This window comes from Parasteatoda tepidariorum, chromosome 2, assembly GCF_982258835.1.
Source record: "Parasteatoda tepidariorum strain Cologne lab strain chromosome 2, Ptep-v5.0, whole genome shotgun sequence".
In the NCBI taxonomy this organism is placed as follows: Eukaryota; Metazoa; Arthropoda; class Arachnida; order Araneae; family Theridiidae; genus Parasteatoda; species Parasteatoda tepidariorum.
The window spans coordinates 66,041,226-66,066,803 of NC_141756.1; the positions used below are offsets into that span (position 1 = coordinate 66,041,226).

Consider the following 25,578-nt stretch of genomic DNA (forward strand, 5'->3'; position numbering starts at 1 on the left):
AAGTAATTTCAATTATTTATTTTGTTTAGATTCTGTGAGATCTGCATTCTTTGCAAATTGAAATAAAACAAGAGCACATTCATCCTCATTGTTTAATAGAACTAATTTACTAACACACTTTATTTTATAATAATAAGACAGCAAGTAATACCGGATTAATAAATTTAAATATCAGTGAAGTGTACTAAATTATATGCATTAAATACTTGCAATAGAAATTTTTTTATATTTGTTAAAAATTACAGAGCCTGATAGTCAGTCGTAGTAAAAAGCAGGCATAGACTTTCCTCAGTTTGGACTATGCAATCATGAAAATGCGGTAACTAAAAACTAATAATTTATTCGAATTTAAAAACACGTTGTAGTTCGTTTAAGCAAAATATAAATTATAATAAGAGAACATACTCAAACAATCTGCAAATGAAACATAATCTTGTGACCTGCTTTTGTATGTTAATTCGAATCGGTATCCTAATTTATTAAAATTCAAACTTTTTTAAGAACTAAATTATTAAATTAATATACTAAAATATTATGAAAATATTGCATAAACTTAAGGTAATGAGAATCTAATATACCATCCCGATTAAAAAAGTATTCGAAGTTGGGCAATAAAATATATGGTTAGTCCCTTCCCCCTCACCACGAGATGTTTCAAAACAAACAAGCATACGACACACAGCTGGAATCGAATCTCAGTTTCCGAAAATTATTCAGCTCAAATAAGAACTGAAACAAAGTTAACTCTCAAACAGAAAACCAACCTGTGCAGTTGCAGTATTTTCTTTCCTGGTATCTATTTTCTTAACGTAATCTTGCATTCTTAGTACAAGACCGTGCGCCATTTTAGCTTCACCCGTAGGAAGAGTCCATAATCCTGACAGTAGTTCAATCCATAACTGAATATCTAGGAGGACTTCATCGCTTGAAGAATATCCTGACCAATGATTTTCCCCCCTATGAACAAGCAATTCTTTGTAGTTCACTCTGATACACTTTAAAAATACTTAAGTTAAAAAAATATACACAAGGAGATACACAAACGAAAAGCAGTCTCCTGAAATTACAAATTGATGTGATACAAACGTAAAGACGAGAAACCATTACCGATTAAACAAAAGTCACGTACGCAATCGATTCATATCGTTAAAATTAGAACAAAATAAGAAGTTACTAATTTTGTTAAAATTATTTCTTACAGTATAGTGATCATTGCAAAAATATTTTATTCTTTGAAACATTTTAATAGCAAAGGAACATCACTAATTCAGACAGATGCTTAGGAATAGTTTACAGTGTATGCATAATGTTCTCAGATGGGAATTTGGAGATGCAAATGATTGGTGAATTAGATTTGCCTGAGAAAAACTCACCAATCAGGTTCTAATTTGTATCTCAGAAATCAAATACGCGATTTGTTTCAAACAGTAGGAATACTACATCAAAAATTGCTCTTTCTGCTTGCTTTTTTTCCCTTCTTTTTTTAAAAAAAAAGCCTCCAGTCAAGTTCTGATTGGAATGAGATTTCTCGCATCCAAATAAAAAACTGATTGATGAGCTCTTTATGGATAAGTGAATATATTTCACTTATCCTGATCTTAATTACACGCAGTTTTTTTTTGCGTAAGAAAAAATTGCAGGCAGTGAGAAAAGCTCCTTGATTTTCAGCAGATTTTTGTGGATCTTTAGTGATACAAGAAAACTTTTTTGTGTTTCGAAACTTGCAATATTTTTTTTTATTTTTGTTCTGATCATCAAAATTTTGCTCGTTTTTCGTTTATTGTATTATGCGAACATTCTCCGTTTTTAAAATATATAATCAGCTAAGTTTTTCATTAAAGTTAATTATCTTTAAATTGTCTTGATCTGTGGCAGAGAATAATTGTCAAGTATTGGATCTTCCAGGCATCGGCCTGCGAGAAATTAAAAAAAGAATATCTCAGAACGAGACCAACTTGAAAGGTATAACTCATAGCCACCCCCAGGCAAACATCTAAATATATATATATTTTTTAAAATTTTTGCAAGTTTAAAATCCATTTGGCACTTTGGCTATCGTAATTGGCGTGGCAGATCACGATACGGAAATATCAAAGTGATCTTTTTGCAATATACGAACGTAAACAATGCTCGATTTAAAAATTTTCTTAAATTTATTCAAATAATAAATAAAGTTAGAATCTTTTACTTTTCCAAAACTTCTTACTTAGTTCTAAATTTGATTAAAACAATAGATATTTAAATTTCTTTTGAAAAAAATATTGTAACAATGTAGTGTATTATTGAAATTCATTCTTATTGATTATAGGCACCAATGTGCTTGTTGCTTAAAACTTGAAAAGGCAGTCACCAACACATGGTGTCTATAATAAAAATTTTTTGGTGAAGTATAAAATTTAGCAACTCTTTAAATATTGAATAAAAATCCTTGTTAAAAACATTTCTAAAGAGGTTATCTGATTCCTGTATACCTTAACTGAAAATGCTGTAAGAATAATTTATTAAATTCATATGTGTGTATACCCATATCTTTGCACACATTTGCACAGCACAGTATATATAATTTTTTTCTATGATTCAATTCAATAATTAGACTAACTGAAATAAAACTTATCTTTTATTACAATAAATATAAAATTTGGTAAACTACCAATGGTAAGCAAGATTTGGTAAATTGAAAAACTACTTTGTTTTCATTTTTTTTCCCAATTTTAATTCAAATTTCCTTATTTGAAAAAGAATATAGTTTGTCCTATTACAGGGGATTTTTTTGTTTACCTGTATTATGATAAGCACAATAAAAAACTTTTAAATTTTTTTTGCAACTTTTCTATTTTATATTATGAATTTTGTATAAAATATCAGGAAAAATAGGTAGCTATTTCTAAAGATTTTTTTGTGTTCTTTTTCATACAATTTCTCCACCTGACAACTTTAGTAAGGGATGTACTTTAGTCCTTTTTATTTAATATAGAATATGTTTATAAAATTGTATAACTTTAACTTTAGAAAATTTTTCACTTTAAGTAATCTTACTTAAAGTTGTTTATTATTGAAAAATGCGGAAAGACATTGTCAATGAAGAATGAATAAATTAAGAATTTCTAAAATACCTGAAGAATATTATTTAATTTCATTTAGTTTCTATATCATTCTTGCTAATTTATTCATGAATAAAACAATAACTAAACTTTTCTTGATCAGTTTTCAGATTATCTTTTTTATGCTTTAGCTATTTTTTTCTTCTTCATTTTTAACTAAAAATGTAAACTAAAACAAAGCTTACACATTTGTGTGCTTGATTTATTTATGCTTATTGGTATTTACATAATCTTTGACTAACTGTTTTCTTATTGCTTAACTTTCTCAAAACCAGTAATAAGGATTGCGATAAGCCGTGGGCATCATCCAATTTTTCAGTAGGATGAAATGAAGCTCCTAGTCTCCAAAATTCCACATTTGAAGAAAAAATTCAATAAAATTTCTTCCATCATCTGCTTATCATCAACAAAACAATTACTTAAAAAAAATTCCCGAGCTTGTCTTCAGTTTATTTAAATTTATGACAATTCATTTTTTTAAATTTATCTAAAATAGTGGGGAGGGAGAAATTTTTGATAGGAACTTATAACCATCCTGCCCTGTTCCAACAAGTCTCATGAAATAAGAAGTCTGCTTTTAATAGCATTAGCCACTGTCATTCAAGACAAGGAATGACTTTATTTTTACATTGTGTAAATAAAAATGTGAAGATTAAATCAAAACTCTTATGATGGAGATTCGTTGTTCCAAAAATTTGAATTTATCACTCATTTAGTGTGTAAATCATGTCCAGTTCTTTTTAAATTATTTTAATCATATTAACAACTTCATTCAATAATCACAGAATTTTTAAAATGATCAACTGAAAAGTCGCTCACAATTTTTACTTTTAATTTCAGTTTTAGTAGCTTTAAAAATTAAGGAAATACTTTATTTAAAAATATTAGGTTCTGATTTAACTAAACAAAAAAATTTTAAATAGAATATTTATTCTTTTGGTTGGTTTTTAGTAAGAGATGATGTTTATAATTGAGAGTAATCACAGTAATGACTTTTTGAAACAACTATATTAGAAAAGTCATTTTAAATTGTTTTTTTTTTTTTGGTTTGTAATTTACAGCTTTCTTATAGTTTAAAGAATAATTTTTATGAAATATATTTTTGAAGAAGAGTTGTGCAACTTACATAATGAAAATTAGAACATAACTTATTTCCTTGATCAGGGATCTGTCCAGGACAAATTTACTACCGTTTAGCGGTACATTCACAAATTCAACTTTAGGAAAAACGGTAGTTTTACAAAATACTTTTAAAACGCAAGTTCTAAGATTCTTCTCCCCCCCTCTTTTTTGTTTTTGTATCCCCGTGAGGAGCGATACACTCCTATTTAATTAAGCATGTATAAATGTGTAGTACATGCTTGGTTAGATAATGAGGCATGGTTGCCTAACCGATCGCTTACGCCATGTTATATTGAGCTTTTTTCCCCTGCAGTTTTATTTTTAAAATTAAACGATGAGGCACTCCCTCTGTAAACATTACAGGAAGTTGAAATTTGAACATTATTCTAAACATTCAAATATTGTTCTAAATTTATTCTAAAAGAGCTTTATGTTTTTATGAAAAATTTTTTCGCTGTGAAACTTTTTCTTATATGACCCCGTGGGAAATGTTCTCATAATTAAAATAACTTTTAGTGCAAATCTGAAGGCATGTTGTTTTTTTTTTTTTTAAAAAAAAATTCAAGTTGAAATTTAACAATGGACAATGATTTTTATGGATTTTTAAATTTAGATACAATTTCAATCCCAAACTTTTACAATAGCAAAATTATTTTTGAATATATGGGGAAAGATATTTAAAAATTTACCCGTCATAAATGATTTTTATTTGTAGTGACAATTTTTGAAAATTTCTTCTTACTTTATAGTATTTTTGTGTTGGTTTTTTAATATAATTTTTAATTTTCATGAATTATGTCTAAGTTTTCACAAAATAGGTACCTCTCATAAAAACCTAGACAGACCCCTTCTGAACTTACAACTTCAGTTTTTTCCCCAAAATCTTTCACAGCATCTAATTATATGTTCATGGAATGATATGTTCAAAAATTAGTCTTACCTTGTACTTAAATCATGTGTTGAAAAAAAGAGGTTAAATTGCTCATTAATAAAATTTTTTTTCCTAGATACTGAATGGAGAAAACAGAACAAGCCTCTTATGAAGCTGAAAATACACATGTAGATGAGGTAGAAAACAAAAGAACTGTTTTAAAATGGATTTTCTCCCATGTAAGTCAATGAAAACACTTGATTTAAATCTGAAAAAATGTTGGTTTTCACATTAATTTCAGTATTCATTGCAAACTTGTGTACTCCCAGGGGTCTGTCCACGTTGAATTTAATACCGTTTAGCGGTACCTTCACAAATTCAACTTTAGGAAAAACGGAGGTTTCACAAAGTACTTTTTCTTAAAATTTTATTTTTGTATCCTTAAGAAACAATAAATCTATATTTTTACTATGTTTTTTTGTTGATTTTTTAATATCATTTTTAATTTTTCACATATTATGTCTAAATTTTCACAAATAGGTACCTCTCAGAAAAACCTAGACAGACCCCTTACTCCTCTACACAGAAATTCAATTTCAGTCTAATTGGAAACAATATATGAGAGAAACATTTTTACAAATTTTTCCATTAGCGAAATGGCTAAAAAACTTAAACATCTGAGCAATCGTTTGGGTTTTTTCCGAACTTTCTTAATAGCTTTCTTACTACATGTTATTTAATGAAAAAAAAAATAATAAATCAATAAATAAATAATCCTTTGATGTAAAATATCAATGCAATTTTACTCTGACACACAACACTTTGTGGATTAAATTCCTTTTTTAAATGTAATTTTTCTTTTATTAGCATTTTCCACTTCACATTTCCAATGACACAATTTAGATTTATACATTCATATTTATTTTCTTTCCTCATGAAAATGATATATTGCTAAACATGCTCTTATGTTTTCTTTTTTAAATTTTCTTGTTTAAAATTAATTTTATTTTTGTTTGAAACTAATTTATTTTTTGTTTAAAATTAATTTTAAAAACTGTTAAAATGTTTTTCGTACAGATCCTAGATGTTATGTTTTATGTGGGAATGTGTTATCATTTATTTATTTGTCCATATACAAAAGTAGAAGAGAGCTTCAACATGCAAGCCATACATGATCTTCTATATCATGGCCCTGATATTTCAAAGGTAACAATTATATATTTGAATATTTTTCATTTTATTTTATTAATGATTTAATTGTAATGTCAGAATTTATCATTTTATCTGTTATTTGTGTTAATTAAGAGATGCTGCTGCTATCGCATGACTTTTGGGAGTCATCTCCTTCCTAAAAGGAGTGAGTCTTACCAGCAATAAGCAAGCTTGTCTGGCCTAGAATAATTTGTTTATCTTGCGTTTTCTATTTTGTAATAAAATTAATTAAGTTTTATTTTGGAGTTTCCTTAATAAGTCCCTATCAATCGAACCACAGTTACTACGTTAATATTATGAATCTGAATAGTAACATAAATCCAAAAATCATGATTTATGAATTTTTTTGTGAAATCTTCAATCAAGAGCATTCTTTTTTTCGTCCCTAAAATCTTTCTCTGTTTTTAGTCTCTACCTATTGTTTTTATGGTAATTAATGGTGGAAAGACATTTTTGTTTAGATTTTGTAGTGGGTTTCAGGGAGATGTTTGTTATTGCTCTTAGAATAGAACCAGGGGCTTTTAGGTTTGCTTTTGAATGATCTAATCACCATCCGAAAACAGGAAGGCATAGATGAGTTTTGAAGTTTTATGGGATTGTTGCTATTCACTCTCATTCTGAACAAAGAGACTGTTTGGCTCATCAGTTTTAGGCATTTCATGCAACGAGGCCTCATGGACTTTAAACAATTGTTTTGTGTTTTAAAGTAAACTTTCTAGCAGGGTGACTATCTGTAATAAAGAATGAGAAAATAATGTGTTCAATGTAAATGGTCGGAATGTAGGAGATATAATTGTTGTTGGAATCAAACCAGAGACGTTTTGGTGGACAGATGGGTTGTCTAATCACAGAAAGTTGAAACTGAGACGCACTGAGAACTGCTAAGTTTTCTTTAAGGGAAGAGAAATTGAGGCCAAAGCACTCGGATGTCTAATGCTCAAAAGTGTACTGTAGTCAAACTTTTAGATCTAGTGTTTGTGATTGATAATTTGAAAGCAAAAGTTGACATAAAAATAGTACACATTAATTAAAGTTAAATGTAAAATAATAATTTTCTGTTTGAAATAATTTCTACAACTTTTTACTAATTGTTACTGTCATTTACTGTATTTTTAAAAATAAATATTGCTTTGAAAAACTTCTGTTAACATGATAATGAAACAAATGTGCTTTTTAAATTTATATAGCTATATATATTTCTTGTTTGTATTTTATTCTTTTTCTGCATGTAATATATTTTCGTTTTTCTGTTTTTAGTATGATCATTTAGAATTTCCTGGTGTTGTACCACGTACATTTTTGGGACCAATTGTTGTTGCCATGTTGTCATCTCCAGTGTTGTTTCTTGTTAATATTATAGAACTAAACAAATTTTTCATGCAGTATGTTGGTATGTATATTTATTTTATTATGCAACTTAAAAATATGTTTTGAAGTCTTTTAAATTTACAAATGATACAAAGCTCTTCTTAAAAAAATTAGATTTCACATCAAAAAACAAGTCAGATGCAGTAATAGAAAAGCAGCACCTAATTAAAAGTAAAATTTTTTTATAAATAAATAGATTATAATGTCAATCAAAATTCTCAGCCTTTTCTTAATAACTGCAGTGATCTATGTCTGATCACATTACAAATATAAGTTGTTTCCTGACCACCTTTTGTTATGGTGATCACCATATTACTTTAATGGGAATTTATCATTGATGAAAATTTTGACCATTTTTTCAAATTAGCTAGAATGTTTAAATTTCACTAGTGTTCTATGCCTTTGCTTCTTTAAAAAGGTAAAAATAGAAATTTTTAAATTTGTCTGTGTACACTGCTTAAAAATATTTTGAGTTATAAGTTCACTGTTTAAAACTTTAAAAAAATTTTTTTTCTCCAAAATTCATATGTGTTGAATTTAAATTTTGTGATAACACACTAGTCATTTAGCTTTATCTTGATATGTGCTAAGCTGTTGCCATTCATTTCCTTTCATTAAAAAAACTTTTTTTTGTGTTTATATATATTGTTTTTAATTAAACTTTTCTATTTGTAGTTCGCTTAGTATTGGGATCCTTAGTGTTTATAGCTTTTCAAAAGTTTAAAAGTTCTGTTAAACATCAATTTGGCTCTGTTGTTTCTTCTTGGCTGCTGATTATTACTTTATCACAATTTCATTTTCTGTTTTACATGACTCGACCATTGCCCAATACATTTGCATTGATATTAGGTAAGTAATTAATATTGACAAAGCATTATATTTTTTACATTTTGATTTGTCAAAAAAAAAAAAAAAATCATGCCTGTTTAAAAATGTATGAATGATTTATGATATATTTCTTTCTGAACTAATTTATATTTATAGTTTATCAAATCCAGTTTTATCTTTAGTTATTGCATTATTTTTTCTAAAGTATGTATTTACTTGAAAAATGAATTTTTTCTCTCACTTGTATAGATCTATGCATAGATGACATATTAAAATAAAATATTCAAAATTCACTACCGTATATCGCAGTGTATAAATTGACCCCCCTGTTTTTGATTACAAGATAGCAAATTTTCGGTCTGTTGGGTTATAAGTAGAGTGATAATAAAATCGAATATGACAATTTCAATTAAAAAAAATTTTGAAAATTTCGAAATAAAGATTAAAAACATAAATAGTAAAATTTAAGGAATTTTTTCAATTTAAAAATATTTCTCTTTGGATAACATACATTTGCTCTCAAGTATAGATATTGTGAAGCACCCTCTCAAATAAAGATGTATTAACAAATGTGGAATTGTAAATTCTTTGGGTGGGGGTAAAAACAATTTTTTGTGGGGCACAGCAGATGAGAATGAAGTAGAATTGTTTTCAAAGTGGTATCCATATGATGATACTGCTAAAAATATTTAATCCAACACTGATGATGTTTTGTAAGCTAAATTTATATCTTTGTTTTATCTTTTAAAAGTTTTCAATGTGTTATATTTTTGTCAAATACTCTAGAACAGGGGTCGGCAACCTTTTGAAATGAAAGAGCCAAAAGTTATAATTTTACAAAATTTCCCGCGTTTAAAGAGCCACTAAAATTTTTTGATTTAATACTATAGAATTTTTTTATGTATATTTAATTTTTAATTAAAAAAACGGTTTTGAATGCATTTATTCTTTATTTTTAAAATACGTTAATAATTTTTTTAAAATTTAGTTTTCATTTAATTTTTTAAAATTATTTCTTTTGGGGGGATAAGAATACTTGGATAATTAAAATTCGATGAAAATTGTAAATTTTCTTACTAATTCTTGTCAAATTTTTAACAGAAAACGCGATTTTTTTTCTATTGACTGTGCAACGAAATACAATCTTATCAGATAGATTTTATAAAATTTTTTTTTAATTTTTCATAGCAATTCCGCAATAATATTCATTTATATTATATCAGAATTTTTTCACAATTTTCCTTTTTTAAGAAATATGTACCGTCTATTCTTGTAACTGTTAAAAAAAATTTTTAAGCACTTAATTATTGAACATTTAAATAAATTAAAAAATTTTTTGTCAAAGCAAACGTTAAATCGACTTATGATGAAGTGCTAGAAACGATGGTCACATACTTTTTCTATTTATTGTAAAAAATTTTAAAATTCATAGAGCCTCGAGCTTTCCGACTCAAAGAATTTAAAATTTTTTAAAAAAATTAATTTAATAAAAGTCATTGAAAGTAACGATCTTCTATTATTTTAAATATCTTTTATACGCAAAATTACAACATTAATGTATTTGATTATGAAATTTAATAATATGCAGGTGATTCGGAGTGACGGCTCCCGCATATGCATGAAAGAAATTTTGTTTCAAGTGAACGCGAGAAAGAAAGGATAGAGGTCACACGTTAGAATTTTAACTATCGAAAACAAACTAATCACTATTGAGGAAGGCAAGTGTAAAAAGGCGATTAACGATTTTTTACCAAATTAAATAACTTTATAAATTAAAAACTTTAACATTCACCTGGCAATTAAACAGGCCTGTTATTATTACTATTATTATAAAGATTATTATCAATGTATTGTATTAGATATTTTTTAAATTCATATGCTTGTTTTTTCCCTTTTAAATTTTAATTTACTACTTCCGCTGAAGTAGATTTTTATCTTTATTTTTGACAAGGTTTATAAAAATTTATATTAAGGGTGATCTTTTCATAACATCATGTTTTACATAATAATAACATGTGATACACATCAAAGGCTTTAAAAAATGCAGATGAAAATTAAATTAGTATTTGTTCATTAAACTGAAAAATTATCAGACATCAATTATGACTCGTGCATTTTTTTTTTAAATTCTTAATCTAAGTAGGATTCTTTTTTATGCATTTCAAATATTATATGCGTATTTATTTAATTTTAGTAATCTTATTTGCGAATAATTACTTTTAATGCTTATTTATTACTAAAATTTTATTTTTCACTTTTATTTAATAATTTATTAATTTTTATTATTCATTTTATAATTTACATTGTAATTAATATAAGAGCTGTGATTAAAATCTTGAATGGGGATATAGAAATAGTTCTTTTTTTTCTGGGGGTTTTGGAACTAGTTTTGGAAGTACAGATAAATTTTTTCATGCATTCTTGCCTTAAATAATTTGTAGAATGCTAAATTTTTTATCCGAATATTTCTATATATGAAAATAACACAATAAAAATAGTAAATAAAATTTTAAAAAATTTAACTATGTTTTCAAACATTGTAGCATGATTAATCATAAATAAATATTTGTAAAATTTGATGATTTGTAAATAATGCTTTACCAAAGAACATTTAAGTTTTTTTTTAAAATATTAAATAAAAAAACCCCCTTAAATCGCAAAATAATTTTTTTTCTAGTTAAGGCAGTTAAAGTACAATTTTGTTAATTATTTATTTTGTTAATTATCCTGCCTTTTAATACAAAACTGCGAATTGAGTTTTTACATAATTACAAAAATATTAAGTTTCTTTATACTAATAATTAACTTAAACAAATGGAAAATTGTTAACTTAAGTCTAAAATATAATATAAAAAACATTAAATATATACGAAATACATCAACGTAGTAACAAAAAAGATTGAAAAAAAATTATTTTAAAAAAAACTGAAGCTTTTTTTAAACGTAATTCTATTTTTAAACGCATTAAATTTTTAATAAAATAAGCATTAGTATAGTTTTGTTCCTAAAGGATTGCAGTTTGAACTTATTATAAAAACAAATACTACGAACAAATATAGAATTTGATTTTTGAAATTTCAATTAAATAAGATCTATAAAAAATAATCTCAACTGAAAAAATTAAATTTAAAAATAAATTGCTATTTCAAACACAAAATTAAAAAGCTTAGTAAATAACTGTTTTAAAAAAGGAAAAAGAATTCCTATATTTAGAATTCAAATGTGATTTATCTATTTCTATCTCAAGCTCTTACTAATGAATATAAATAACATAAAAAAATTTTAATTGCTCTTTTTTCTTTCTTTTAATCATTTTACTGAAGAAAAGAGATTAAATTTTTTTTTTATCTACTTCAGAAAAATCAATTTTTACCCATATATATTTTTAAAAAATTAAATTTTTTTTCTTTTTTGAAAAAAAGTCTTATACCTAAATTTTGAAGCAATAATTGAGGAATTAATTTATTTTGAAAATAACATATTTAATGCAATTTAATTTTACCTTAATATTTAAACAATAAGACTGCAAATAGTAAATATTCGTAAAATATTTATACTTACATTCAATAATAATATTAATTTATAAAATACGCTTTGAGTAACTAAGTACTTGTAAACTGGTACTGGACAGGTCAGTGAAGTAACTGGTGGGGTGAGTGAAAAGAAACTGGACAGTCATATAGAGAAAACCACAGCTGTATGTGCATTGAGCCCTTTCCTTCCCCTTCTTAACGACATGGGCAAAGATATTGTCTTTATTCTTAGAAAGAGTAAGAGAAAACGTGAGAAAAAGGCATTTCTAGCTAAATACTTTTAAAACACCCTGGATTTTTCAAGTTGACAGAAATTTCCGGGGTTTTGTCTGCTGTTTCACAAGATCAGAGCCGCGGGCATCATCCTTTTTTTGTGCCTTTTCATAGTGTTGGTAACGGCATGCTCAAACAGACAACAGACTTGATACTTTTCTGGGTGAATACTCGGAATCGAGTCGGAATGAGACACCCCTCTAACCCCCGTTAACGACGGGCCTGAGCGTAGCGGTTTGTAATTAACGATTATAATAGAAAGCTCTTGAGAAATTAGGTACTTAAAAATATTTTTTCTTACTTTTAAGGGTTTTGGTAACAATTTATAAATTTTTTCGTATGGAACTGGAGAGCCGCAGCTTTACATCAAAAGAGCCACCTGTGGCTCGCGAGCCACAGGTTGCCGACCCCTGCTCTAGAACAAATTATCTTAACTTTTCTTATTCTTAATTTTTCTGGTCGTAATGTAAAGATTTGTTTTAAATAAACTAACCATTATATGCACAAAAAATGCAATATTCTTCTTCTTCTTGGGAATTATAGCCGATTACCAGCCAAGGCCGTCTCAGTCAGTTTACCCCATCTATAACTATTCGATGCTATAATGCTATATTTATTGTATATAATACATAAAAAATTCTTTTAGAAAGGGGTAAATTAATACAAAGTTATTCATGTTTATCTCATTCTTTATAATGCATTGATATTTCACGACCAATGGATGTCCTACATGATTATCGGTTTATAAGTCAACCCCCTGATTTAAATAAGATTTAGGGTTTTGGAAAGTCGACTTATACACTAGTACATACAGTATTGTTATAGTATTCTTTCAAAAAAAAAATTCATATGCACTATCTAAACTACAGTTATATATACTGTTAATCAGTTTTATAATTAGCTTCTTAATGTTACAAAAATATGCATTAATTGAATTTTCTTTCTCCTATCTTTTTTCTTTTCTGTAAGCTTAGCTAATTAGTATACATGCACACAGGATGGCTGCTCATACCATTTTATATTTATATTAAAAAAACTTCTGTTATTTTTCATTATTTTGTCAGCTCAAGTATTTTGTAAATGTTATTTTTAATACAGTAATATATTTTTTTCGAAATTTTTCTAGCATGTTTAGTTATGAGGTAATATTTACAATTTATTTGAAGACTAACATTATAGAAATCTCCTTTTTTAATGTTTTTTTAAACAGGTGTTATTATAATGAGCTTTCATTATATTAATAATATTTATTACATTTTTAGCTCTTTTTGCCTATCATTTCTGGATGAGTAGAAACCAAAGGATGTTTGTGTTAACCTCTGCTGCAGCTGTTATACTCTTCCGGGCTGAGCTGTCAATTCTTTTAGGCTTGATAGCCTTAGAAGAAATTGTTTTAGGGAGATTAAACATATTACAAATATTTTGCTGGGGAATTCCTTCAGGCTTATGGATGCTAGGTAAGATTAATTTACTTATGAAGTAATCCTTATTAAGTTATTTATTATTATATGATCAGTTATTTCTTTTAAAATAGACTTATTTTGTGTCTATAATTGTTAATTTCAGCATAAATGAAGTTTTTTGAAGTAGCTGATGAAGTTGGAATTCATAAAAATTTTAGTTTAAAAATAGACTGCGGTGGACTTGCCTTACAAAGGGTGACAAGACCATGAGAACTGTCTTGCTCAGTGGAGGGTGAGGCCTAATCGCAAACATTACACACTAACACGAACTTGGCTCTTTCCTTTTTGCTTCCAGCAGTTGAAACTTGGGGCTGGTTGACAAATGTCGTGTATCTTGGAGGATGTATGATGTAACTTATTCTTAACTAATTCATAATATGTACCTATTCACCAAGATTGGATTAAATACTCGTTTTTGTTAAGTGAATACTTGGCAGCATTAATCCTTTCTTCATCTCAGGGTTACTTTTGATGGTTAATTATTAGTTATTTTAATTAATTTTAATTATTTTTATTAGCTTGTTATTTTCTTAGTAGTTTTTAACTCCATGTAATAATGTAATCTAATAAGCAAAATAATTATTAGAAATATTTAAAAAAAAGTTGGCTTACTTAGTTAAGTGTAAAGGTAATTAGTGTTCTTTCATGCTGAAGAAGAAGACAAATTAGAATTGAATTAGATATTTTTTTCTTTTTTGAAAAAATTTAAAACCTTAGAATTCCTTAAAACAAAAACAAAAAATTAACAAGAAAAAAAAACTTTTCTCTGCCTTTGTCTCTAATTTCTAATGTATTTCCCATAGTTATGCCTAAGTTTTATATTTTTGATTCTTGTTTTGAAAAGTTACATTGGTATTAGTTTTTGTTAAAAAAAATTTTCCTGTGTTTTTTTTCCATGTAATATTGTACTATTGTTATAGACAGTTAAAGTGTTAAAATTTTTTTAGAAAGAAAAGTAGTTTTTAAGCTTTAGAAATTTATTTATTGGATATGGATTTTCAGCTGCTTTAGAATATGACAGCTGAATATATTATTGAATTCTTTGTCGAGGAATGTTATGCAGGGTGAGATGATTTAGGGAAAAAAGATTCAAATTATATCATTGATATTTTGATGATGGATTTTAGGTGTGTTACTTTATTTTTCTGTATAAAGTAAATTGATTTATTCTTGAAAATTCAACAGAAAGAGACGTATGATTTTTTTTGTAACTGGATTTCTTATCTTAGAGTAACACATCAATGTATTCTTTCAAAGTTGGGATTCTCCTAGCAACAATCATCCTGTGAAACACCACACTCACTTAGCACTTTGTGAGTGTTCTGACAAATCTGATTTTACAATTGGTGTCACTTATTGTTCACATTACCTAATGAGTTTGCTTGAATTTTTAAATTCATTCATTGCATCCATTTGAGCCTTCTTGTTTCAGTGATAAGTATCATTACTAAATAAAATTGATCTTTCAAGAATTTGGCATAAAAAGAAAATCTGATCATAAATAAATTTTCTTGCAACAGATCAGAATTTATGATAGAGAATATTGGAGAAAATTTTATAGCTGGTACATCTACATCAAAAATTAACCAGATTAGTTAATTACAAGCCCTTAAGTTCTCTAAAATAAAAAGCTTAAAATGCTAAATGGGGTTTAAAATGTTAATATTTCATTCTGATTGCATTTTCCCAGAGTTTCGACTTTTTCAAATTAATTCTTAAAAAATTTGTTAAAGTTATAATTATTGTAAAATTATAACTATTATAAAGCTATAATTATTAAAATTATATTTTTATATAAATTTATTCATTATTTATTTTTTTCTTTCATCTTTTGTTTATTTGTCATTTGTATATAAAATTCCTTTAGCATTTTGTGATGTTATGATTTGTTAGTAATTTAGTTAATTTTCAAATTTATTTATAAACTATTTAATTAATTTACATTTGTCATTAGCTTAAGCCTCTGAGCATTAATTTAGATGTTTTCCAAATTGTTTGCTACAGTTTTTCTTGCTTCAAAAAAAAATAAATAAATAAAAAAAAACAGTTGCCTGCATGTTATTTAATGGAAAAGTAGATTGAGCAGGGAAAACTCAGTACCATTAAATGAAAATTATTTATACAATAAAAAATTGAATTTTAATATTTTTCATTTGTAAAAATACTCTTTTTTAAAAAAATAAATGAATAGAAAATATAAGATTTTTATATGAAAATGTATTAAATGTAACATAGAAATATTTTGGATAATCTGTAATTTTTTTTCAAATTTATCTTATATTTGTGTCTTTAAAAAAAGTTTAATACTACCCAGTTATCATGGGCTGTTAGAATTCTTAAAGATAATAATTGTATACTATAAAACTTTAATTTTTATTCTATGTTGTCAAATTGTAGTTAATTCAGAATAATGGTTATTTTTAAATAATCTTTAAAAAATATTGATTGTAGGTTTAACGTTTTGTGTTGATTCTTTGTTTTGGATGCGCCCAGTTTGGCCAGAAGGGGAAGTCTTATGGTTTAATATTTATTTAAATAAAAGTTCTGAATGGGGTGTATCCTTTCAGTATATATCTTTAGTTTTCCTTTGACTACTACTTTGATTTGTTTTTTAAAATTGTAATTACAATTTTACTTTATTATACTATATATTTTTTTAATATTAATTTTAGATTTTTTGTCATAATATTAAGTATATCTTCACTTAATGAATTTTATTTTTTGAAATTCAATTTTAAAATGTACCCACTAACAGCTAATTTAACCTTTGAAATTTGTTTATTTTATTTTTATCTGAACAATATTAAATATTTAAATCATCATTGCTTGGTATAAATTGAAAGTATTTTTTTTAATTCAATGCTTTCATTAAACATGTGATAATTTAAAATTCATTTTTATGTTAATACCTTGACAGTTGAACCCCAAGTATTTGACTGCCGCTTATTTGACACATCAGTTATTCAACACCCATTTCAACTTGTGTCTTTATCATTTCTAACTAGGTTAAAAGGTTATATTTAAAAGTTTTTATTCAACAGCTGTTATAGTTAGTAAATCAAGTGTTTCAAAATTTGAAAGCCTTACACAAGGAAATTTGCTACTTTAGCTAAAATTTGCCTTATTTATTATTATTTTTTTAAAACTTCTGTAAAAAAGCAGATGAAAGTTGTGTGCAGATGAAGAACAAAAAGTAGTTGATGTAATTTATGACAATGTGTCAGATTTTATTTCATTTATGTCCAAAATCCCAGGCCTAGAAAATATTACTCCTTGTATATCCTTAGATTGGTTAAAATGCAATACGAACGATACTTGTAATAAACAATTTAGCAATAAGGAAACTGTTAGTGTACATTGAATAAAACAATACCTTTAATAAATCAACATGTGATTACAGTAGTATTATAACTATTGCAGAGTGTAGGAAGTTTGTTAATTAAATTATGATAAGTATCATTATTTATGCAAGAAAAATAAAATAGAAGTTGTCAGGACTCTGATTATGCTCTCATGCATCTAAATGACCTCTGACCTGAGGTTCAGTGGGTGAAGGACATGGGAAGTGTCGTTCCCCTATCACAGGGGAGGAAAGGAGTTAAAAAGAGAAGTACTCTCTCCTGAGAAAGAATATTATGAACATGATGCTGATAGAGTATGGATGAAGGATACGAGAGCGATGTGGCTCAAGAAATAGAACACTGGACTTACATAGCTGCCAACTGTTCAGAATTTTTCGGATTTGTTCCTAATTTTTAAATCAAATCTGATATTTTTATAAAAAAATCTGAATTTTCGTGAAACTGCAGTATTTTTGCTTTTAAACCAATCCATTGTTCTGATCACCTCAGGTGCGCTTCCTGTGATTATTTCCCAGAAGTAGTTGTAGTTTTTAGTAGCTTTTTATTGGAAAATACTATTCCAATAACTGTTGCTGATCATTTCACTAAATTGAATCTTAAACAACTATTATTACTTTTCAAAAAATGTATTTAAACACTTTCATCAGAAATATTTGTTTATAATATAGATTATTTTAGTAATTTCATTCATAGTTAATGTTTATGCATTTAAAAAATGGATTTAAAGTGGTTCCACGATTATCTGACAGTTTAAATTTTCTAACCAACCCCTGCTTCAGAGTCAGTCAGATAATTAGGGTTTTACTGCATTGAAGTATTAAATATTACATTTCATATGGAAGTTATTAATTAAATACAGATAGTTTACTGGAGGTCATCATATAAAAGTTATCATTTTTTTAACTGTTACAAAATAAAGATACTATTTTTGTTTTATATTGATTTTAATTTTGAAACTTTGAAGTATGAATTAAAGCAAAATATTGCTTAAATATCTAAATATTTGTAATTCTTTATCTTGAATCATGAATAGAGTTTTAAATGCTACTATTTTAAAAAAAATCCTTAATTTATTTTAGACTTCACCTTGGGCGTGGTATTTTTACTCAGCATTGCCACGAGCTTTGTTACTTTCAATATTGTTTGTACCATATGCCTTTAAATTAGATTATCGAGCCAGACTAATACTGTATCCTGCTTTTGGATTCATTATTTTGTATTCTTTTTTGCCTCACAAAGAGCTACGTTTTATTATGTATACAGTTCCTCTTCTAAATGTTGCTGCTGCAAGAACATGTGCACATATGTAAGTATCCCGCAAACTTTTTAGGGCCATAAACACAATGATTTATTTGCTTATTCCAAAAATGCTTTGAAAAGCATTATAATTTTTTAGGTAATGCTATGTGTAAGCTTCACATTGTAGCAAGTGCAGCTTTTGGAAAATGACAATAATTTGTGGTGACTTATTGCATTTGTGGCATTGTAAAATGCACTATATCTTTGTATTTTTATGTGTAACTTATACTTTACAAAATAGTTCTTGAGCTGCAGACTTATACTAAAGTAAATCAATTCATTTTTTTGAAATTTCACAGTGGTACTTGTGATGACATAATAGGCATTACATATATAGCTTTAAAAATTTCGTAAATTAATTTTTTTAATCGTTCTTAATGAAATTTTAATTAAATTAAACCAATTATTTAATTTTTATTACTTTTTATAAAAAACTACTATAAATATTTTATACATTTTGTCCTAACAATCAATGTAATGGCTAACTTTTTATATCAATATGAATGTAAAACTCATTAATTCACTGTTGCCGCTAAATCGAACATCAAAATCTATTTAACTCTTTATTTCTCTTACCACAAAAATGTTTTAGTTACAGGGTTATATTAATTCTCGCAGCCTTATTTGCAATTAGCCATAGCCAAATTATTTTCAAATTTAATATTGACTACGGTGGTGGGCTTTGTTTTTGGCTATTTTATCTTTCAATAAATCGCCTACATGAATCTCTTCCCATGTTCCTCAATGTCTGTTGGGAACAATTCACTTTATTTTTAATTTTGAATTCTTTTTTGTTAGGGCCATTCCCTTTTAATTTTACTTTTTGAATTCTTGGGAATGGGAAGAATGAATTTCCACATCTCTTTCACAAAGCACCTTTTTATTTTATGATTTTAAAAATATAATCATATTCTTTATAATAAGATCTACAAAGATAATAAATAATCAAGATAATAAATGATTATAAAAAGGGATTTATAATCAAAGATAAATCCCTCCTTCATAATCAAAGAAATGTATCATATTTCTAAAATATGCTTAATACTACAATGATGCTTATACGTTAAAGATTGGGCAAACAACCCCATCATAGTACTTTTTTCCCAATTCATTATATGTTCTTACAGTGTTATTAAGAGTTAAACTTTAATTTGTATCAGTTTTTTAATCATCTTAAAGGCACCATAACTGGCATGTCAGTTGCAATCATCAAAACAATTATGGAATATAATATCAATCTTATAATTTTCTTAGATGAATAAATTTGTACTTTTTCTAGAAAAGTCAATCAAAATACAAGCCTATTATAGTCTGTTTGAAACAAATTTGCTATTGATTTTGTGAGAAACTATTTCATTACAGTTAATAACTTCTTCTGACAAATAAGTTTATATCAAAATATTTGCGGAGCACCTGATTTAGTTACATTATTCAAAAACATAAACTGAATCCTATTTTTTCTTTTATTTTTATTTCTATTGACTATGAAAACAAGTGTTGGAAAATTATTATTAAATTAAATTTTTACTTTTTTTCCAATATGCTAATTAAATTTTGTATTATGTTTTTAGATGGAATAACAGGAACAAGTCTTCCATGCATGGTTTGCTAATGCAAAGTGTTATCTTCCATCTTATGATAAATTTCTTTGGCACATCTCTAATGTTGAATATTTCTTATTACAATTATCCTGGTGGCTTTGCTGTAAATAAACTTCATGAAGTTGAAAGTGGCCTACAAGGTAATTAAGCCGATATATATATTCATTAAAATCTTTCGTATTCTATTAATAAATATTATTAAAGAAATATTATTAAGGAAATATTATTAAGGAAATATTATTATTAAATAAATGTTGTTATAAAATTAATGTTTTAAGTATTATTCGAAGTTTCTAAATATTGTTCTGCATGTTTATTTTATTAGGATTCATGACAGCCCCAAGTAATTTAAAAATGGAATTCCTTTTTTGCTAGGATCTTTTCAATAGTCAAATATTAAGTGTAATTAACATCTGCCAAGTGAAAGAAATTCTTTTAAAATCATTATTTCTTTTGTTAAGATAATTGTCTTGATTTCATTAAGAGTTTCCCTGTTGGAATATAGTTGGACCTCATTCCTTTTTGTGTCAATTATATAACTGCAGTTTTCTATAAATCTAAGAAAGGAAAATGTATTTTTTAATTTTTTTTAAACAGAACTTTTATGTGATTGACAGATCAATGGGCAAAAGTGAAGTAGCGATAGAGATAGATGTTTTATTAATTTTTGAATATCATGATGATAAATGCATGGTAAAGTTTGCTATCTGACAGCTTTATCCTCTCAAAACTAGGTGATTATTCTTTAAGCATTTAGCAGAATTAAAATTGATAAAGATGTCAAAATGCAGTGGGACTCTGCACACTGTTTGTTTGTGTGTTCGTTTTAAAAAGTATGTTATTCCAAGATTAAATATTAAGTTTTACAATCTGAAAGTACTGTAAATTTTTATGTCAGAATGAATTTTTTTAAATCTGGTTTTGAATCATTTGCTGCTAGTTTAAGGTTTTGTAAAAGAAAAATAGTTTAAGTAATACTAAATACATCCAAATTGAATAACACATTACTTCCTCTCTGCTTTTGTTGTTTAATATTTCTTATATAACATAAGTATTTTATATGCTCAAAAGAATATAAATTTTCTATAAAATATTTTGTGCTTTATATTATGAGTTTGTTCTATAACTTTTCAGATGTAAATGTGCATTTTGATGTGTTTAGCTGTCAAACTGGTGTATCTCGATTCTCTGAAGTTAATCCTAGGTGGAAGTATGTATTATATACACAATGTTTTCAAAAATATGTTTATTTATAAGTGTATGGCATATGCTGTTATTAACAAATGCTTTACATGTATATTTTGACATTACCATTTTGACTAATTTTCTAATGCAGAAGTATTTGGGTTACATTTTACATAAGCAGAAGTATTTGGAAAAAGTTAGTTATCCTTTATTTAAATAAATAAATTTTGAACATTACAATCTATGCATAAGTTGCATACAAAACATGAACTAAATAACGAGCTCTGTTTTAAATTGTTCATTTATCATTAGGGAAGATCAGTTCACCAATTTTTAAGTCTTTTTTTTTTTTTTTTACTTTCTTGATGTTTGACAGAATAATAATTTTATGAACAATATAATTATTAACTTGGGTATCTTTTTATTATTTTAGTTAATCCTTTAGTAGTTTTGAAAGAAATGGACAGATAGAACATATTTTTATTAACCAATTTTATTAGCATATTAACATATTTTTAAGCAATCGATATAAATAGTTTTTAATTTATTTTTTAACATAAAAAAAAGCAAACTTGGAGCCACATTACCAAGTTATAAATGTAAAATAATATTTTATCTTTAAACAGCACACTCCTTAATTGCAATAAAATACAGCCAGTTTGCACTTTTATAATGTCATAATAATAATAATTAATAATATTTTTATATTAATGGATCTATCACTGCCACAAAATTGGAAAGATCTTGATAGCTTATTTTTGTTTCTTGAAAAATAACTTTTATATTTTCATTTAGGTACAATAAATCTGAAGAATTATCTTTAAAAAGTTTAGAAATCATGCAGTTTACACATCTACTAGTTGAATGGACTGATGATATTGGACATAATGATGCTTTTTACCTCCGTACTCACTCTGTAATAAACATAACTAATGCTTATTCACATTGGACTCTTGAGCCTTCAATGTATCCTCCAATTCAGGTGCATGTTAAACCTAAAATTTTGTTATTAAAAAGGATACTTTCCTATCCATCATTAATTGTAGATACTAAAAGTATAGGTTCACATAAAATTTAATAACAAAAGATATTTGTTGCTTGTTTTCTGTATATTTTCTCAATAAATATTATTTTTATTGTAATTTTTGTCTTTCTTACCTCTTGGATTCTTGTAAATCTGATACACTAAACATGATTTTTTATTTCAATATTAGTATTTTTGATTACATCTTAAAGTTATACAGCCAGGAGGATGTTTTAAGGTTTAAAACTCCTACCAGAAATCATCCTCAAAAATTTTTAAATTTCTGATCCATTCAAAAGTAAATTAGCATGTTGCATTAATAAAATGCTATTCCATAGTAAAAAGATGCAAAAAATATAACAGGGTAAAAATAAAAAGAACAGCACAAAAGTTTTTCTCAGCAATTTTATAGTATTGAAAAAAAAAATTTAAATGTTTTCAGTGCTTATGTGTCAAGTGGTTTTAATATACTATGAATCAAAAATTGCATGAAAAAGATTGAAAAAGCATATAATTTCTAAAATTATCTGAAAATATAACGAGCTTTTAAAAGAAAATGAAAAGTGTGTGGGTTTTTTGAAACAAATAATTTTATTATGTGGAGTTACGAATAAAGATAAAATTATAAACTTTAAAAAAAATCTAGGCATGTTTTAATTGATGCTTAGTAAACTTTTTAACCTATTGGTAAATATATTGTCCACACTAAGTCTCTCTCCTCAACTCATTAATTTATGGATTTTATTCAATAATAATACTTTAAAAGCAGTTTATTGAATAAGAGAAAGCTTTTCTATTTAAAGTGCTGCATATTAAAAGTTTATAGATATTTAAACCATCAATTATAAAACTCCACACTGAAAGATTTTCTGGCTGTACCACAGCACACTATTATTAAATAAATAAAAGTTTATTTAATAATTCAATCCTTTGGTAAAACACTTTTAACAAATTTCAATATTTACCAAAAATTTAATGGAATTTTATGAAACAAATGTGTAGATGAAGTTGTAATGGTAGCTGAGCAAAATGAATAGGCTAATGTTTCTACCCAATAAAATGGGAAATTAAATCTGTAAACAAAAATTGTGTTTATACAATAAAGTATTCTGTTATCTTTCAGTTAAATATTTAATTTTGATGTAACAATGTGTTTATCGTCAATAAATAAAAAAAATGATTTTGTTGCAATCAAAGGGGTTAGTTAGCAAGACGAGCTGGGGGAGAATCCCCTAGGCTCTCTCTATATTAAAACCTTTTAGCAGCTGCCTCTGTTTTGGGCAACTTTGTGTTACATTTCGTTTTTATAAAACTATATATAAGCAATATTGCAAAGTTGTGTAGAGTAAAAAAAAATTCAATTATTAGTTCGAGAATTATTTGCAATTAAATTTGTACCAAAAATACTATGTGGGCCACTCTGCAGCCCACAGAAATTCAGCTACAGAGGTGAAATTTAATTTGGAAAAGAATATTTATTTATGAACTTAATCAATTCGAGAAATACAATTTCTTTGAAAATTAATACAGTTCTAAGTGCTTTATTTCATAAATCTCTCTCTTTTCTTTTTGCTTTATATAACCTTACGTTATATTTTGTTTTGTTATAAAAAATTAATGTGCTGAAACTTTAAATTTCAAATGGGTTTAGAAAATATACATTGAGTACGATGGAATGAAGAAAAAAAACATTCGATTGTTCGAGAATTACTAACTGTTGAACTTGTAGTAAAGAACACCATGCAGAAAAAAAGAGATTAGATGTTGCTAGATGTAAATCATCTCCAATATTTATATTCATAATTGATACTTATAAAAAAAAATTAAAAATATAAAAAACTTAAAAGGCAGAGCTGCCTAGTAAACAAAAGGAAAAATGTAACTGTTTTGAAGTTGGAAGAATTTATATTTTTAAATAAAAATTTCTGTTACTCATTTTACATTAATAGTTTAATGTTAAAATTTATTAAGTCAACTTGTGGATGTAAATAATTGTGATTGAGAAGTTTTACAAATGTATACCGCTGTGGTTCCCAGGGTTTCATGGGAGAAAATGAGCTTCTCTCTCTTTTTTTTTTTACCAGTAATGAGTTTTAAAATTTTTAATTATATTTAGACCAAACCCATTATTTATTTAATATTTTGGTTGCCTTTATGAAATTATTTAGAGTAAAATACCAATTTTAAAAAAAAAAATTATTTTCCTTGTAACAATATGTTGAATAAATTATGGGAAGAACATGCATGTATAAAAAAACTTCATTAGTATTCCTCATTGTGCTTTTCAAATCGAAATAAATTGTAGCAATTCGTTTTAGATTTCATTTCAAAGGAAACTATACTCTGGCATATTTTATTTATTTTCAGCATATTTGTATAGATATACACCAAAAAAATCATAACCAGACTAGATACAGCTCTAGGATTGCGAATAGACATAAAACTTAAGGTTCATAGTAAAAATGTCATTCCTCGTATTAAATATTTCCAAGATAAAGTAATCTTTTTCAGAAATCACAGGTAAAGAGAGTTCCATAATCACAACTTTTAATGTAAATTCTTACAATTTTCATAAAAATGAAATAAAAAATAGGTTAAATCTATGATACATTATTATCACATTCCATCAGTGCAAAGGAGGAATTGAAAGTATCCAAACCTTGATTATCTGTCTATTTTTCATTGAGGTCCGCTTCAGTCTCAAGGAAACTAGATTCTGAAAATTTTAAACCCTTGTTCTCTCTTGAAAGCAAAAGTTAATGTTAGTTTTTAACTCCATGTAATGATGTAATCTAATAAGCAAAATAATTATTAGAAATATTTAAAAAAAAGTTGGCTTACTTAGTTAAGTGTAAAGGTAATTAGTATTCTTTCATGCTGAAGAAGAAGACAAATTAGAATTGAATTAGATATTTTTTTCTTTTTTGAAAAAATTTAAAACCTTAGAATTCCTTAAAACAAAAACAAACTGAAGTTTTAAAAATATACATTAGTGAGAAAAGCATATAAAGGAATCCTACCAGTAAAAAAGTTTAAACATAATTAGGTGTTCATATAAATAAGAATAGAAGTAATTCGTAACCACATTTACAATATTGAATTAACCTAAAAATGAAATAATATCTTAATTAAGTTTCTTTTTATTTCAAATACACATTTAAAGCTTTTTATAGTAAGTTTAATGAAGAATAAATTTCAGTATTTTTAAACTACCACTAGGTAGTTTTAAACAAATGAAATATATGTTTTATACTTAAATATAATTTTTTTCCCCTTTAAATTATTCGGTAATCATTTTATATCATTTTTTAAAACTAAAAGTTCTGAAACAGTACT

The 25,578-nt window shown here is 26.2% G+C and overlaps 2 protein-coding genes across 6 annotated transcripts in view; one reads left to right on the forward strand and one right to left on the reverse strand.

The window, feature by feature from the left end:
* Positions 1-1,305, reverse strand: part of LOC107438052 (uncharacterized) — a 35,487-nt gene extending 34,182 nt beyond the window's left edge. The window contains exon 1 of one of the 3 annotated variants that reach the window (XM_043039627.3): positions 765-1,305. In XM_043039627.3, coding sequence (XP_042895561.2) covers positions 765-845 — 81 coding nt within the window. In that variant the 5' untranslated portion in view covers positions 846-1,305. Of the gene's footprint in view, positions 1-405; positions 533-578; positions 745-764 lie in introns of those variants that run through there. The other 2 variants (XM_043039626.2, XM_016050227.5) reach the window with 2 other exon arrangements.
* Positions 1,306-1,666: 361 nt separating this feature from the next.
* Alg12 (Alg12 alpha-1,6-mannosyltransferase) lies at positions 1,667-22,360 on the forward strand. Of its 3 annotated transcripts, none has more exons than XM_087157460.1 (11): positions 1,667-1,962; positions 5,231-5,333; positions 6,172-6,300; positions 7,564-7,696; positions 8,350-8,523; positions 13,571-13,765; positions 16,223-16,326; positions 18,213-18,439; positions 20,004-20,173; positions 21,168-21,243; positions 22,014-22,360. In XM_087157460.1, exons 2-11 carry the CDS (start codon positions 5,238-5,240, stop codon positions 22,294-22,296), a joined length of 1,587 nt encoding a protein of 528 aa, XP_087013586.1. In that variant the 5' UTR covers positions 1,667-1,962; positions 5,231-5,237; the 3' UTR covers positions 22,297-22,360. The 3 variants fall into 3 exon arrangements, with proteins under 3 accessions (XP_087013586.1, XP_087013589.1, XP_087013587.1); XM_087157463.1 differs by lacking the exon at positions 1,667-1,962 and adding an exon at positions 2,277-2,382; XM_087157461.1 differs by lacking the exon at positions 1,667-1,962 and adding an exon at positions 2,391-2,487.
* The last annotated feature ends 3,218 nt before the right edge of the window (positions 22,361-25,578 follow it).

Excerpts from the sequence above, each read along its gene's own strand:
- Alg12 (XM_087157460.1), top strand. The coding sequence starts at position 5,238 with ATGGAGAAAACAGAACAAGCCTCTTATGAAGCTGAAAATACACATGTA. Across the intron at positions 5,334-6,171 it reads TAAAATGGATTTTCTCCCAT|ATCCTAGATGTTATGTTTTA; the intron begins GTAAGTCAATGA and ends TTTTTCGTACAG. Across the intron at positions 16,327-18,212 it reads ATAAAAGTTCTGAATGGGGT|ACTTCACCTTGGGCGTGGTA; the intron begins GTATCCTTTCAG and ends AATTTATTTTAG.